The 18,334-nt window shown below is 39.0% G+C and overlaps 1 protein-coding gene across 3 annotated transcripts in view; it reads right to left on the bottom strand.

Annotated features, from left to right (window-relative positions):
• Positions 1-18,334, bottom strand: part of Atl1 (atlastin GTPase 1) — a 79,491-nt gene that overhangs the window by 36,008 nt on the left and 25,149 nt on the right. For all 3 annotated transcript variants that reach the window (XM_031355900.1, XM_031355902.1, XM_031355903.1), the window contains exon 3: positions 2,965-3,212. In XM_031355900.1, coding sequence (XP_031211760.1) covers positions 2,965-3,212 — 248 coding nt within the window. The remainder of the gene's footprint in view (positions 1-2,964; positions 3,213-18,334) is intronic.

Here is an 18,334-nt window from a genome sequence, read left to right as displayed (position 1 = left end):
GGGGAACGGATACTGGGGGAACAAATACAAGAGGGATTTGAAAATCCAAAAGAAAAAAACTAAACTGAAAATTATGTCAGAACTAAATGCCAGGTGATCCAAGAAATATAAAGAATCACTTAGATTTAGCAAATTTTCATCAATAATTTTGAGTAATAGTAGCTACGCATACTTTGGTATCTGTTACAGTGGATAAATTATGATTTTTGGAAGGCCTCTTTATAACAATCCTTGAGTTAGAAACCTTGTATTAACTAAATCACCACCTCCCTGCCTCTGAGCTGAGATTTTGTCTGGCTTGAGCATGCATGGTTTATGCAGCTGTGGGCTCACGAGGCCAATTGCCCTTTTGTGTCCTGTAAACAATTTCCTTGTAATGGTCCACAGCCTCTGGCTCATACAGTCTTTCCACCCCTCTTCCACAATAATGCCTGAGCCTTGGGAGGAGGTGTGTGTGTGTTACATCCTATCTTATTCTTAAATCTTAAAGCAATTTTAGATCCTTATTAAAAGCATAATAATGGGTTCTGCCACCTGCACTATTCAGTCTTGTGTCTTCATTTTCAATATAAGATCCACTCCAAGGAAGATGTACCCTTTGTTTAATGCAAATACACATCTACTCCCCTTAGTCTACAGTGTCCCTTCTATTTCCTCCCTTGATTCAGATCTTGGACAGCTATCAATTGCCAACAGCTCTCCAGACAGGGTGGCATTTCCCCTCTTCATGTTGAACTTTGGGCTGCTGTGAGCTTGCACAGGTCTTGTGTGTGTTGATACAACCTCTGTGAGTTCATATGCGTAGTTGTCCTGTTGAGTCTAGAAAACACTGTTTCCTTAGAGTCATTCACCACAAACCTTGGGAAGAAGGCATGTGATTCAGGTGTCCCATTTAGAGCTGAACATTGCTCCAATCTTAATTCTGCCTCCTACCCAAACCATAATATGTTTAAGTATAAAAGTCTATCTTCTTTGTATTCTCCATAGTACCTAATACAATACAAAGAGTCAACTGTTACTAACTAGCCAATGTAGATATTTAAATTAATCAAAACATGACACATTAAAAAAATAGTTGAGAAGTATATTGCAATGGATAAATTATGATGGTTATGAATTAGAAAAACAACATTATTATGATATTAACTGAGGACAATGAACTATATGGTATTATAAAAGTTCTATCCCAGAAAAATAATTTTAAAAGATAAGGGATAGATCCACAAATAGTGACTTTGGAAGATTAAAATTTTAGCATGTTTTATTCTTTCAGGCATGCATTCATTATATATTTAATGACTAATTATTGAATACTATGGTTCAGGCATAAAATAAAGTTAACAGTTTTCCTGATAAAAAAGAACATCGCCTGCCACATTTAAAATCAAGTTTCGCCATTCTAACATGAGTGATAGCTGCCTGTGCAGAAGCAGGACTAGAATAGGTCCACACAGTCACTGGTGTCACCTTCCGCCCCTCACTCTTCATGCTCAGCTGGGTGCAGACAGAGAAAAAAAGGTCTCTTTATCACAGGCAACTTGATCTGAAGAGAACGTGCATCAATATCCCATCTATATTAAGTACAATAACACCTTTGGTATATGCTAGAAATCAGGGCTTAAAAGAGTTTTGCTTGCTTTCAAAGACTGAATTATTTTCTGGCCTCTGTTCTTTATTTGTTTGAACTAACACTGGATAAATGTTAGCCTCAAAGTTGTCTTAAAATACCTCATACATAAAAGATCAAACTGAAAATGGATAGCCATGCTATAAACACACAGGTCAAAGCCCCTTTGCCATAGTCTTGTCATGTGGCTCAGCCTGGCCTAGAACTTGCTATGCAGTCGAGGCTATTTTTTTTTTTTTTTTTGAGATAGGGTTTCTGTGTAGTCTTGGCTGTGCCACAACTTGCTTTGTAAAACAGGCAACTACGTGTGCAGACCTGTCTGCCTCTCTGTCCCAAGTGTTGGGATTAAAGATGTGTGCCATTGTGCCAGGCCAGCTAACTTGTAAATCTTCTGCCCCGATCTCAAGTACTTCCAAATATAAAGTTCTTTGGGTGGTGTATCTGTTCTACTTCAACACTCCATGTCTGCATTGGAATTCACTGTGGGGGAAATGTCAGAATGTATCCCTTTGCCGACCCTCTAGCCTTGTCCTAGTTTCCCGTTCACCCTTCTGCACTTGGTATAGCCAAGGTCCTTGGAGTCATGTTTCTGTTCCACATGATTTTGTCAGACATTATCAGCTGCCTCTGGGGATGGCGCAGGGTGAGAACCGACTAGGAAAGGCTGCAAAGGAATTTTTGGGGGTGCTGTAGTTTGAGTTCTAGGCTGCACAGGGATGTGTATTTATAAAAATAAACAAGTGCACATTTAATATTTGTGTCTCTCTGTACATATTTTATTTAAAAACAAATGCTGTAAGCATAATGTATAATTTATATTGAAAAATGGGGAGAAAGTGCACTGACATTAGCAATTTAATTTGAAGTTTTTCAGTATCATGGAGTGATGAATGGCGTGGAAGAGCAAGTACACACAGACACAGAAGATAAACCCAGACAATAGTGTCAGTGGAAGAACACAGGCACTGGCGCCCAAGTGCTCACTGTCAAATCCCTTTGCCTCAAGCTCTAAGAAAGTCACATAAACATTGTGGGGAAAAGAAAACATTGTGGGAAAATTATTAAAAAGAAAAATTTATAGTAAATGCTACTTGGTGTTTTAAAACTGTAACAATTCATCATGTGTTATTATGCTAACTTTTAAGGAGCAAAAAGGAAGTTATATCCTCAGGTAAATGCTGCACAGTAGCATCCAGGTACAGTCATGTGTGTGCTTAGTTTCCAGAGCACTGAGGTTGGAATAGACACACCACAGCCTTTTCACAGGCAGCCATGGTAACAGAAACAGACCACAGGTGAAGGCCCGGCAACAAGCGACTGTCCGCGCCCTTCCATACCTGGTTATACATGTACCGCAACATGAAGTCCATCAGGAAGGACTTTCCTTTTCTAAAGGCTCCCGCAACAGACACAGCAACCACCTCCTTGTCTCTGACGGCCTCGGACAGAAGGATCCGGTTCAGCGCAGCCTCATCTAACTCAAAGGAATGGTCATCTTTGACGATGAGGACTTGGACAGGCCCCGCCTTTCTCACTGGCTCCTCCTCTTCTGAGCTCCATTCACTTGACTTCTCTGAAAACCCACCTGTTGAGCAAAATATCAGTTACTTCAGCTAATTATCTCAAAATGCCAAGATATAGGTGACTCTCAACTCTCAAACAGAACTGAGCATGTTCATTTCTAGTCACATGTTTTATATCATTCAGACCATGTCACTTAGGCCAGACCAGAGACTTGTCTTTCAGGTCATGTGACACAATCAACCATTATTTTCTTTTTAAAATGCTCTAAGTCAGTACAAAGTTCTTTACTAAACAAGAAAAACAAAAAAACAAAAAACCCTAAGCAAGCGCTCAGCTTTTGGAACAGATGAATCTCATGATTGTATTTTGCATGCATCATCCTCTAAGAGCAGGCTTGGTTATTTAAACAGATGATTTTTTGCAGTGCTTCTCTGTGTCCACGTGTGAGTGTATTGAGAGTGCACATGCACATTGGTGTACATACAGATGGAGGTCACAGGTCTTTATCAAATATCTTCCTCAATCACTTTGCACCCTATTTTTCTTAGACAAGGCATCTCACTGAGCCAGGAACTCACTGATTCAACTAGACCAGCAGCCCAGCAAGCCCCAGGGATCTTTGTATCTCTACACTTCCCAGCTCTAAGCTTATGGGCGAGAACCACCATACCTTGTTTTGTATGGTTGCTGGAGATCAAACTCAGGCCCTCTGGTTTGTACAGAAATCAAGTAACTGACTCCAAAAACTTGTATTCAGACTTTTACATACACGTCCATACTCATATCATTAATGTGTATGTATGGACATACATACATACATATGTACATACATACATGCATACATACATATAGACGTACATACATATTGTTACTTTTATTTATGTGTATGGTATGATAGTATCCTGTGTGTGTGTGTGTATGTGTATCGTGTGTGCAGGTACCCATGGGGGTCAGAAGAGGACATGGTATCCCTGGAGCTGGAGGTATAGCTAGTTGAGAGCCACCTGATGTGGGTACTGGGAACTAAGTTCAGGTCATACAGAAGAGCAACAAATGCTCTTAAACACTAAGTCATCTCTCCAGATACCATATTTTAACAAATAAGCAAACAAACAACACAAAGAATGACCTAGATGACCACAAACTTCAGAAGCCAATCAAGAGACCAAATCTAAGAAGTCATGAGAGAGAAAGAGTTAAGATAAACACTAAAGCACAGGGTATTCAATAAAATCACAGCAGAAGAATTTCCAGCCCGAGGAAGAAATGAACGTCCGATCCTAAGAGGCACTGAGAATGACAAACAGAAAGCACAGGAGAACAACATATACTCAACATGTAAAACTACTGCATAAGCACATGTGCACCTCTCCACTCTTCACAAATTAACACATGTAGAGCAACTGCTAATTTAAATAATAACCTTTATTACAGTGTTCTTCTGTATTTAGCACTTTGCTATGTTCCATAAACTCCTTATGAAAATCTGAAAATATATATCTATTATGCTTTAAGTTTTACTTTTGGTGTTTAAGTTCTATCAGGAGTTGGTACTTTTATGAGGTATATAATAGAAATCAAACTTTTTGTGTATCAATAATACTCTATCTTAATTAAAATAGTTTAGAAAAGTTATTACCTATAGTATGGAAAGCCTCTCTTGTCTAATTAATATTAGTTTAGGCTATTTTAACCCTTTGGAGCTATTTATTATAATCAATATGATAAATTTGTTTTTTAATGAAAATTGTTCTGTTCTGCTAGGCACAGTGGCAATCCAATAACTGGGGAAGCAGAGGCAAGAGGGGCTTTGTAGTAAAAAAAGGGTTCCTGTGCCCCCTTCTGGCCTCTTCAGGCACTGCATACATGTGATGCTCAGATGCAAGCAAAACACACAGAAAATAAACATAAATAAAACCTTTTTAAAAAGATAACTCTAAGGATTGTGCTAGCTGAGTAGAGTGGTGGGGAGAGATTTTTCTCTAAGATTCATGACTTCATTGTCCCTGAGCAGTAGGTTTCCAGTACTAGGAATGGTTTCCCTCTTGTTGAGAGGATCATAGGTCCAATTAGAGCCTTGGTTAGCACAAGTTATGTGTGCCAGCATATCTCGAGCAAAAATCTAAGCATTTGTCCTTATACCCAGACAGAGTATACAGTATACAGTATACAGTCTTCACCTCTTCCTTATCAAGGAAAATTCTCTTTGTGAAAACCACAACCAATCAAACTATAGTGTTATGGAGCCCATTCCCAAATATGAAAAGCCAACGTAGGCTAAGTAGATTAGTGGTGGCCAGAGCGGAGTAGACAAAATTGACTATGAAGAGAGAAAAAGGTACCTACCAAATACACCCACACCCACACCCACAACTCAGGGAACGTTATGGAAAAGAACCAGAGGACCATGTGGTTTGCTGTGAGATATTATGTAATATCTCATTGTATATTATTTACTCTTTATTCCTAACCTGCCTTTTCATGGTATACACAGAAACCTGTGGCCACACCCCTAGATCCCTAGATTTTATGTAGTATCTCAAAGAAAACTCCCTGTACTATCTCCTAGTAATATCAAAAGCCACAACCATCAAGTCTCACCAACATCACTGCCCACACATGAGCTGAAAAGGATCACATCAACAGACATGCCAAGGTGGAAAGGAAAAGCCTATGAGGTCTCACCCTACACAAAGACCTTCAGCCACCCAAGAAATGCTGAGCCCAGGAGGAGCAGCCTGCCTTCCCTATGGAAGAGCACACCGATTAGTTATCCAGCATCAAATGGTCAATCTTGATACACACAGCATTATACCAGCTGAACATGATATGCTTAGGAATATATATATGAATATAACAATTCATGAATTTAAAATTAAATTTAAATTTAAAATTTTCTTTTAAGAGGCCATGAATTTGAAAAAAGAGCACGTAAGGTCTAAGGGAGGGCTTAGTGCAGATGCCATGCAGGAGAAGCTGCAATGGGCAAGTGAGCTTCCTGGAGAAGGCCTACCATTATTCACAGCTTCGATGGGTGTACGCTTGAGAGGCACAGCCGCAGGGCCTTTGTCCCAGAATTGCTTCTTGCTACTGATGTGCCTTCTCCTGTTTGTCACTGCTATACATCTGGCACGATGTGATTGGACATGGGGAAACCTTCACTGCCTATATAGCCTAGTGTGGTTATTTCCTGGGTCAAAGTCCACATTACTGGGCAAATTTTCCTGTAAATCATCATGAAGATGGACTTTCATGAGATAATATTGTTTAGATGAATTAATGAGTTTACAGAATTCCTGATTTGATTTAAATAGTTTTAGGAAGTTAGAGAAGTTGATAGAAAGTTTAAGGAGATGATTTAAGTTGTTTTGCCTGAAACACATAATAAAGTTAGAACTAAAAGTAGAATGTGCCCCTCCTTGTAGAACAACAGTAAGTAAAGCCTGCATAGGTTAGAAGTAAGTACAGTGAGCTTTCAGGTATTACAAGCACATAATTGAACTTGGAAGAGAAAAAGGCTTGGGACAAGTTAATGGTCAAAGAAAACATTTCTTTCTAGGTTGCGTCTGGGTTCCTGGATCTTGTGCTCTAGGGATGTGACCAGAGCTTTCGGTGTGCACCATGAAAAGGCAGAGTTATGAATAAAGAGTAAATAATCTATAATGAGTATAAGAACAGAGAGCCAATGTTTCACCAGCTTAGCTGAACAAAACTTCAAAAATAAGTCAAAAGATAGATGGTGATCTGTTTCTTGGTAAACACATCCTATAGACTGGCTAGCTTAAACTCTGTTAATCAATGACAAAAGAATTATTGCTTTGGGATTATGTTGAGCTTGTGGAGAGAACACTAGCTGGGAAATGTTTAGTTAGGGATAAGTTTCAAAAGATCACACAATCAGTAATCCTTCTGTAATTCCCTTTATGTATGTGTAATGACTTTATCCTGTTTTTTGAAGACTATGTTTCTGTGGTGACTGCTTTTAGAGAGTGTGTGACTTATGGTTATGAGGTAATCTTTTCTCACATAGAATTCTCTGTCTTAGGTGGCTGAGAGAAAAAAATAAACTTGGTGAAGTTTGCTTCATCCACCAACTATGTATATAGGGATGCATGTATGCATGTGAAGTTTATTGGAGCCTGCTTGTTGGAGTTTGCTCCATCTACCAAATATGTGTATATGTATGTGTGAATGTGTGTGTGCGTGCGTGTGTGCATGTGTGTGTGTGTGAGAAGTTGTAGGAGCTTGGCTTGCTCCAGCCACCACTCAGTGTGCATGTGTGTGTCTGTGTGTGTGTGTGTGTGTGTGTGTGTGTGTGAGAGAGAGAGAGAGAGAGAGAGAGAGAGAGAGAGAGAGAGAGAGAGATTCCTCCTCCCCCTCCCCCACCCCCACATTTTTCTCTTTTCCTTCTCTCAAGCCCCAAAGAATGTAAAGAGTTCAGAGAGTTTCTCATTGGTCACAGGGAATGCTGACCCCAGTGAATCAAGCTTTATTCCCTCAGGAAAAAGTTTGCTTAGTGACCAGTGGTTGACTCCCCATTTGGCCACAGTTTACCCTGTGGTGTCGAAGCTGGCAACAGCTTAGAGGGAGGAAAGGGAAAATATTGAAATTATATTATAACCTGAAAAATAAAAATAAAAATGATAATACTGTACACATATAAGAAAGAAAACAGAGAACCAAGTGCTGACAAGAATGTGAAGGCAGCAGAATGCTAATGTTTTCCATGTAGGAAGGCAAGACTGCACAGCACATGTGCAGACAGCTTCATCTCACAGCTGCATACCCCAAGACCCAGAAATACCATTTGTAGAAACTTAGCCAAAGTAAATAAAAACCAAAAACTTAGTCACAGATGTTTACAGTAGCTTTAGTCATACTAGTTAAGATTTAAACAGTAAACAAATGCTCCTCAGCTGGGGATTAAATAAACAAAGTAGAATATTCATACAATGGGATAGTATTCATGGATGGCAGGGAATAAACAACTGATTCATGCAACACGATTTAACCTCATAAATCTCACTTAAATAGCAATCCATTACATGGTCCCATTCATATGAAAAGCCAACAGAGGCTAAGTAGATTAGTGGTGGCCAGGAGTGGAGTAGACGAAATTGACTATGAAGAGAGCAAAAGGTATATAGAGTAATGTAAAGATTATCCTCTGATTACAGTCTCATGACTGTACAAACTTGTCCAAGTCATAGGACAGTACATTGAAGGCATGAATTTTACTTTATATATTAAGCTTCAGTTTTTGAGTAAGAAATGTCATTTATATGACATAATTGTGATGCATTTGGCAATAAACTTAAGTGATATGTTGGTATACAGAGTGCAATCGGAATATGTCTGTAATGGGTGACAAAGTGTTCAGATTTGCAGGATCTGCAAAGTTCCATGAGATAAATGCTACTATGATGGCCTGCTGCATCTGACTGTGGAAATGGGAAGGGGCACACAGTAAGCCATCATGACGCCAATGTACTACAGCAATCTAATGAAAGGTACTTCAGACCTCTAAGGAAAATACAAAGCAGCACTACAATACAAATACAAATGTTCCCAGGCTTCAGGATTCTATACTGTGAATGTGTCAATGACCCCTTTGATTTCTAGATTAGCTATAACAACAATCAAATTCTCAGCAATATTTCTTACACGAATTAACAAGTTCAGATGGAAACACAAAAAAACAATGGCCAACAAAGAAATCTTGGAGAACAAAGTTGGAGGACTTATAGCACTAGCCATTGATGTTTCAAATGTACAACAATTAAAATATGGTGATATTAGCTAGGTGTGGTGGCACGTGCTTTTAATCCTATCACCTAGGAGGCTGAGGCTAGAAAACTGCTCAGAGTTCAAAGCTAGCTTGAGCTACAGAGAATGTTCTAGTCTGGTACAGGAAACACAAACAAACAAACAGGTGTGGTGGCTCATGCTTATCACAGCAGTACTAGGGAAGCTAATGCAAAAAGACTGCCTCAGTTTAGGCAAACCTGAGCTACAGTGTATGACTGTTTAACAAAAGAAAAGACAATAAAGTAGAAAAGGTAATTTAAAAATGTTTAAGGATTCCAGATATACAACTGTATCTTATTTTTATCTTATTTATAATAAAGATATAACTGCAATAAACAAGTAAGGACTTACCTTCCCAATAAATTATACAAAGCAATTAAATATTCACAAGAAAATGACCCTCTGCTTCTACTTCTCATCATACTCAAAAATCAACTTAAACCACAGATCTAAGTATAAAACAAGAAAAACAGACAAAGATTACTAATAAGCAACTGACAAGGAACATATCAAAAGGCTCCATACATAAGAAAAGATATTCAATGTCATGCAAATAAAACTCAAAAGTATACTGATAAAAACACTTGATTTGCAAAGATCAAGGGTGATACAATTCCTTGTCTGGTTGGTCAGTCATTGCAGGGGGATAGTAAAATGAATACAGTATCTTATCTAGCAGGTGAGCAGATAGCTGTGAAGAGTATAAATGTATATATCCTCCAACTTAGAGAGGTTATTTCAAGGAATTTACTCCACAGATATAATCACATAGATACAAAATACCAGAAACCATATAAATATCCTTCAAATGAGAGACTGCTCAACTAACTGTAGGTTTATTCACCTACAAAATATAATACAATTGCAAAGAATGAGGAGGCTCATTTGGAATAAAGGCCAGTGCATATTCTAATAATTCAAGATATAGCATAGCATGTACAATACGTACAATTATGAGAAATATTTGTGTGATTGGGGGGTTATGGGGTAGGAAGGACAGAACTGGTGGACAGGGTTACCAAGGGTCAGATCAGTCAGAGAAAGCTAAGAGATGTGGGAGGATGAGACCAGGTGGGTGTTGGGAATATGGAAGAAGAAAACCCAGTGTCTGTTTGCCTGCTTATCATTCCTGGCTCTGCCTGTGCAGGGCAGAAGTCGAAAACATAGGTAAGTCTGAACTTGTGGGGTCTTGTTTGTTTGTTTTCTTCTCTTCACAGTACTGGGTACAAAACACTTTATTTTGCCAAGCAGGCACTCTACCACTAAGCTATCCTTCACCCCAGCCCTAAACCAAAGCTTGTCCGCATCAGATCTCTGCCTTCTTAAATGTTTTCTTAAACTACACTTAGTATCAATTCCCCAAACAGAATTTAAATCTCAAAAGAGAAAAGGAAAGGAAACAGGTCAGAAACAAGCCAGCTAGGGAAAGCATTTACCATGACGGATATGGACAGATGATTCACCAGCAAGAACCAACTGGCTGTGGTTTGAGTATGCTTTGTCCCCTCTGGGACATGTGGAAATCTGGTTCCCACTGAGAGGTGGTGGGACCATTAGAACTTGATGAGGTCATGAAAACTCTTACAAACATACTGTTGTCTTTCTTGAAGAACTCAGTGAATTCTCAGAAGAGTGTGCAACGTTCTGCTCCCACAGAACTAGATTTACAGCAAGAGTGAGTTGTTAAAAAGTGATGCTGTTTCAAAGGTCTTTAATGTTAGAAGAATCCTTCCCCATACTTTCCTCTCCCCTGTACCCCAATGCCCTCCTCCATTAATCTACCTGTTCCATCATTTACCCTTCAGAAGCTGTATTACTGAGATCACCACATACTTGAGTCATAAGATGTAAAGAAATCAAGCTAGGATTCTTCATGCCTACCGGCTAGCTTTCACACCTCTGGAAGGTTCTACACACACTAACAAGGAAGCAAAGTAATCAACAGCCTTACCTAGCTGTATACTCTGTGAGCTGCAATAACAACCAGGCAATATATGTGCACTGGTGCAATAGAGAAATGAATGTTATATGGGCAACCAGCCACTTTCTGATCAGATATGATGCCCACTCCACAAGACAGAACCCAGGCCTGGTACTACTAACTGAGCCAAACCTGTGGCTGGCTAGGTCTGATGGGAGAACTTAGTATTATTCTCCTGCTACATGTACAAAGTAATAAACTATCCCCTACATTCTTACCTCTCTTAACCCTCATCGGAGAAACTTCTTCTTGCAATAGATAATTAATTCAGAGAGTCAGTGGTCATTACACAGGGAATAAGATAGCTTGAAGTTCTTAGGCATCTATATCACACCCTTTGGGTCTAGTGTGTAGTATTGTCATAACATAGAATCAAGAGAGGCAAGAAAGATTGTTAGAGCCAGATGCAGCAAAACAGTATTTGCTAGACATGACAGAGTCCTTGCACATACAGAACTCAGGGCAGTTCCATGACTACATGAATGAGACCTGGACAAGACTGAGTTAAGGAAGTCCCAGTGAGGATGGGGCTTATGGAGCCCCACTCCCAGCAAGGATGGGCTCCTAGTACAGAGCTATTTGTAACTGATGGCGGCTGGCAGAGGGAGTCAGTTTCTTTAGGGATGCGGGCTCTGAGAAGGTACTCCTGATCTAATAGATGCTCCTTTACCCATGCACATGGATGGCACTAAATGGACTTTGTGGGTTCAAAAGCAGAGCACATGGAGCTGAGAGGGAAAAGGCATGAGGGCTGGATAAGGGGAGGGAATGGAAGGAAGGGAATGAGATTTGATCAAAATACATTATATAAAAAGAAAAGCAAAGAAAAGTGAAGCTGCCCCTGATATGTTGTCTCTTTAACACTCCCCCTTGCCCTTCAGGCTTTCTGTAATGACACAAGAGCAGGCTCTCATTAGAGAGATTAAAGGTGTGCACCACCACTGCCCAGCCAGAGCCTGAGCTTCTACTGAAGGGCCGACCCTCTGTCTAAGTGCTGAGAATACACCCACGGTGACACCAAGCAGCAGACAGTATTTACATGAAGAGAATAACAAAATAGCTCATGAGGGTGAGTCTGAGAGCACGAGCTGAGCTCTGGGCTATAGAGAGAGAACGGTGCATCTTAAAGTGCCACCATGTAGACATTTAGGTATTCTGCAGATGATACTGCGGAGGATCAGAGTTGAAAGCATTAATGTAGTCTGGCAACCTCAAAGCCTTGGAAAGAATAAGGAAATCACTTAGCCCAATTTTTATTTATTTGGAAGCAAAACTGTATAAATCATCCAAAATATGCCAGTGACCATAAATATCTATGTATGTGTTTGCTCTTGATTTCACACTGAGTACACTATGTGTGCACCTTAACAGAAAAAGTAAGAAACTCAAGCAAAATGACATTCAAACTCCTGATAGGAATACCAGGGGAAACCTCTGTTTTCCTAGCAAAGACTCGTTAATTAAAAAGGAATAAACCAGCCGGCAGTGGTGGCTCTTAATCTTAATCCCTTTAATCTTAATCCCAGCACTTGGGAGGCAGAGGCAGGTGGATTTCTGAGTTCGAGGCCAACCTGGTCTACAGAGTGAGTTCCAGGACAGCAGGGCTATACAGAGAAACCCTGTCTCAAAAAAAAAAAAAAAAAAAAAAAAAAAAGGAATAAACCAGGGGCTGGTGAGATGGCTCATAGGTTAAGAGCACTGACTGCTCTTCCGAAGGTCCTAAGTTCAAATTCCAGCAACCATGTGGTGGCTCACGAACATCAGTAACGAGATCTGGCGCCCTCTTCTGGAGTGTCTGAAGATAGCTACAGTGTACTTACATATAATAATAAGTAAATAAATCTCTAAAAAATATCTTCAGAAAATTAAAAACAAGTAATAAACCTTTCTTATTATTATAATCATTAAATAAATACATATGTATGTATATATGTCTGTGTGTGTGCACACATATGTACATACTATACATATACTCAGTATTAGAATCAATAAAAATTAAAAATACATGTAATTTTTGCCCAAAAAAATTCCATTTCCTTGAATCTCTTCTAAGAAAATTATCAGAATTGTGTATATGTATTTATATAAAGATTGATAACAACATTATTTATATGGTGAGAAATCAGATATAATCTAAAGGCCTAATCATAAGATACTGTAAATAAATTGTGACACAGGTATTTTATGTGAAATATACACTCATTTGAAGTCACATTATAGAAAAAAACTAGTAAGAAAAACATTTATATATTTAAGCAAAGAAGCAGAGGGAAAGTGAAATCCTAAGAGGGGAAAAAATCAAATGTGTGTAGACTTAGAAGTACTCTGCAGCTGGCTTTAGGAGTACTCTCTTCCTACAGGATTATCCAGCTCTCTGGTCACATCTATGCTGAGGAGAGTGGCTACTCTGCCTGCAGTACTGTCTGCCCCGCTCAGCTTTCTCCACCACTCCCAGCTCCTCTTTGTGTGAAGAGACTGAAAACACAAACTGGAAACTACAGGACTTGCTAACTTATTTTTTCTTAACAGAGTTCTAGTTTGAATCTTGTCAAAGAAAGGCACTAAGGGTAGTGGGAAGACAGTGAAGCAAAGTCACTGTCACCATCCAATAGGACCCAAGAAATGTGAGCAGACAGCAGCCACACCAAGATTACAGGATCACCCCCACTCCTCACCCTTCAGCCAGATGGCCAGGTACTCAGGACAGAGTACTCACACTCATCTAAGTTCAACAACAACCACTACTTAAGAGATCATCCGCAATCAGGCAGGCAAGAGGATTCATTTTATAGGTAGTTTTGATAGGTTCACAAATGGAACCAACAAACAAAATATTAAGCATTTATGTTAGTATCAGACAGAAAAAAATTGAGGCAAAAAATATTACTCTAGAGGCCTACTATACAAAAATAAAAAGCCAAATTCATCAAGAAAACATGATACTGTCATATTGGTAGAGTCTTAATAGTTCAAAAGTATATAAGTAAAGCTTAACAGAAAAGAAAGGAGACTTGAGAAATGTACCAACCAAGCTGATAATTTTAAAATGTCAATCAGTTCAGAGTATCTGATAGATTAAAAGGTCCAAACCTTGGGCTAGAGAGATGGCTCAATGGTTAAGGCTCATGACTGCTCTTCCAGAGGTCCTGAGTTCAATTCCCAGCAACCACATGGTGGCTCACAACCATCTGTAATGGGATATGATGCTCTCTTCTGGTGTATCTGAAGACAGCTGCAGTGTACTCATATACATGAAATAAATAAATACATCTTTTTTAAAAAGTCCAAACCTTGCTAATAAATGAAAGAGAATGAACTATGCATTGAGAAAGTCTGAGCTAATAAGGGATATAGAAAATGCATTTTATGGACAATTAGAAAGCAACGGCTGGGGACAAAGCTCAGTTGCCTGCTTTGTAAAGTAAGGACATGAGTTAAATCTCTAGACCCACAAGAAAAAGCCAAGCGTGGTGATGCACATGTGTAACTTCGATGCTGGCAAGATAGAGACAGGCAGGTTCCTGGGGCCAGCTGCCCAGCCAGCCTAGGCTAGCTCCAGACCAAATGACAGAACTGTTTAAAAAGCAAGACAAATGGTACTCAAGGAATAGCATATGGCTTGCACATGCTTGTGTGCGTGTACACACACACACACATATGTATGCCCACACAAAATTAATATTATTTTAGAATATAAAGTAAGCTTCAAAAATGTTCAGACTATTGAAGGTCAGAGAGATGGCTCAGCAGTTAAGAGCACTAGCTGCTCTTCCAGAGGATCTGGGTTCAATCCCCAGCAAGCGCACGGCAGCTGACAACCATCTGTGATTCCAGGGCCAGAGGTCTGACAGCTTCTTCTGGCTTCTGCAGATACTTCATTCATGTGATGCCCAGACATGTATTCAGGTAAACATTCACATACATAATTTTTTTTAAAAAAATATAGAAATAATTCAAATTATGGGTATTCTAGAGCATGAATTGCTTTAAATTATAGCTACTAACCACATGTGGCTATAAAACTGTAGACAACTGAATTTAAATACATTGAACACTTGGTTCCTCACTGTCACTTGGTCATATTTCACATGTTCAACTGCCACATTTGGCCTGTGGCTACTCTCATTAGAGCACTGCAGGCATTAGAGCACTGCAGGGCTGGGACATCTCTGTTTCCACAGAAGGCAAGGCTGCTGCACAATATACATTCTGACTAGAATAAAGCCCAAGATAATATTTAAAAAACAGTCATTTGAGAAGGTCTATCTTATGGTCAGGAGTAAAACAAGAAACTACTGTGGATAGTTAGTTAACCCAATGACAATGAATTATATCAGCATAACTTAGAACAAAATTTCCACTTAGAGAAAAATTTATAGTCATATATATATATATATATATATATATATATATATATATATATATATATATAAAGGAGAATTTGAGTATATCCTACAATTTTTAAAATAAAAATAAAAGAGTATGTTTAAAAATAATATCTGGGGCTGGCGAGATGGCTCAACGGGTAAGAGCACTGACTGCTCTTCCAATGGTCCTGAGTTCGGATCCCAGCAACCACATGGTGGCTCACAACCACCCATGATGAGATCTGACACCCTCTTCTGGTGTGCCTGAAGACAGCTACAGTGAATTACGCCAGAGAGAGCAGGGCCGGAGTTCAATTCCCAGCAGCCACACACATGATGGCTCACGGCCATCTGTACAGCTACAGTGTACTCATACACATAAATAAAATAAAATAAATCTTTAAAAAAAAAAAGAAAGTGGATTTTAAAAAAAAATAATAATATCTGAAATTAGGTAAATACAACAGATGATACTGAATAATTAGAGATATAAAACATACAAATTAAAAAACTTTTAAAAATAATAGAAACTAAGAACAAATTGTGCTATGTAAATGAAATGGACAAGAAAGCTGTGAACTACAGAAGTAATTCTAGGAAAAAGAAAAGGCATTGATTGCTCTCTAACCAATACAGAAACTGAATCAATAGTTCAAAGTCTCATTAGAAGAGGCAGTGGGTTAAGGTAGTTTAGTAGACGAGTTTCCTTGAAGTGGATCATTATCTCATATTACCTTATATAAATAACAGAAATAGCCTCTGCTCATTTTTATAACCTTTATATAATATTGATGGTTCAATGCTGAAGTCAAATAAAGAGTGCACAAAAAAAGAAATTTAGCTGTAAACATGTTTGCAAGTATCTTAATCAAATGATTAACAAACTCCAGCACCGTGTTTACAAAGGTAACAGCCTAAGTGCCCTAGTGTTACTGTAGGATCACCAGATCACTTTAACAGATTTAATAATGTACTTAAAATCCTAGTGAACCAAAGAAAAATTGTCTTGTTCCAATGAAGGTCCAAAATAATCGTTAATAAATTTTTTTAAGTTCAATCATCAGTGATGATTCTAAAAAATTTCCTGAGTTTAATTTCCAGCAAACACATGGTGGCTCACAACCATCTGTAATGATTGGGATCCATTGCTCTCTTGTGATGTGTCTGAAGACAACTACAGTGTAGTCATATAAATTAAATAAATCTTAAAAAGAAAGAGAGAAAGGAAGAAAGAAAGAAACAAACAAACAAAGAAGGAAGGAAGAAAGGAAGGAAGGAAGGAAGGAAGGAAAGAAAGAAAGAAAGAAAGAAAGAAAGAAAGAAAGAAAGAAAGAAAGAAAGGAAGAAAGAAAGACAGGAGACAGGGAGGAGAGGGAGGGAGGGAGGGAAGGAGAGAGAGAGAGAAAGAGACAGACAGACAGACAGACAGACAGACAGACAGACAGACAGACAGACAGAAAGAATCCGGAGCTGTCTCACAGAACCATGTATGTCTCTGTCCGTGGCTACACAGCAGCAGGGGTCAGGGTGGATGTCTGTGGATCATATTCCCACTAGAGATCATGGGAGTGTCCCTGTTTAGGGCAGCTGCTGAGGACCATGTGGGTGTCCAGGGGCTGTGCATAGCCAGCCCTGCCCCACACAGTATGCAGTGCTCGAGAGAGCTGGCTCCATCTCTCATTAGTGGCAGCACTCAGGAAAGCAGGCCCTGTGCCTTACCCAGGCAGGACAGTGGACCTGGCCCTGATGTGGGAGGTGGAGGTGGGGCTGTGGGTTAGCCTGCCCCAGGGCATGATTATGAGAGAGCTAACCCAACCACTTGTCTGCTGTGGGGTGGCACGACACAGAGGCAATGCATTGACTTGCTGTGAGTATTTCAATACAATATTCCCTTTAGTATGTCAATTTATTTGACATACTGAATATTCTACTATACTATAAGAAAGTTTTAAAACTCATTTTCCAGCAGATCTGTTTTATTATATTTCTTTGGAAGAATTTCAGTTTTGGTTTTCTTTAAATAAGTCACACATTGTCTTTGTGTGTCTTGAGATGTGTTGAGAAGTGGACATCTAAATTTACTGTGTGTGATTATAGAGGTCAAGCTTGTCTTTCCCCATGGTTTGCTGTTACATTTTTTAAAATTCTGGTTTGTTTCTGTGTCTTGGATCAGCTTAACCTATAAACTTAGGGTCTTCTCTTGTCTTCTGGACTTGTATGTTTCTTTGAGCATGTGAAGTGATTAACTTCTCTTGTATGTTTCCTTGGCCTTTCTAATACTCTTTGATTTTTCAAAGGACCAAAAAAAAAAAAAAAAAAAAACCATGAAGTGGGTGACGTGCTGGTCTATATGAGCCACAGTGAAAAGGCTTTCAAGAATGGTTTCCTGCTTGTGGGTGCCCTTCCATAATCAAAGTTACACTCAACTGTGAGAATATAGATGCCCAATTTTGAAGAGCAAAGTCCTAATTGCCCATTCTGGGTCTAACCTGCTCACTCACTGCTACTGTGCCAATGTTAACAGCAGAGCGAATGCAGTACAGATTTCACAAAGCCAGTGTTAACAACAGAGCAAATGCAGTGCAGATTTCACAAAACCAGTGTTAACAACAGAGCAAATGCAGTGCAGATTTCAGTAAAGAGATGAGAAACTTAAAAAGAAACAAATTAATTAAAAATTTTAAAATTAAAAATTTTAAGTGAATTGATATTTTATTGGGAGGATCTAAGGGCAGATTTGAACAAGAAAAAAAGTCAATTAATTTGAAAAATTGGTCAATTTTTAATTATTTGCTCTAAAGAACAAAAAAGAAAAAGAGGGGTTTGGTAGGTGACTCAGTTGGTAAAGTGTTTGCTATGTAAGCATGAACATCTGCAGGCCCACGTAAAAGCCTGTACAATTGCATATGCTTGTGTCCCTGTGCGTGGAGGACGCCTGGGGCTTGACAGCTAAGCTGGCTTCCAGGCTTGGTGAAAGACACTGTCTCAAAAAATAAGATTAGAATGATTGAGGAACCCACCTGACAT

The sequence above is a fragment of the Mastomys coucha genome, unplaced genomic scaffold, assembly GCF_008632895.1.
Source record: "Mastomys coucha isolate ucsf_1 unplaced genomic scaffold, UCSF_Mcou_1 pScaffold6, whole genome shotgun sequence".
Classification (NCBI taxonomy): domain Eukaryota; kingdom Metazoa; phylum Chordata; class Mammalia; order Rodentia; family Muridae; genus Mastomys; species Mastomys coucha.
The sequence above is the reverse complement of the archived record's forward strand: the minus strand, read 5'-3'. Positions and strand labels throughout refer to the sequence as shown.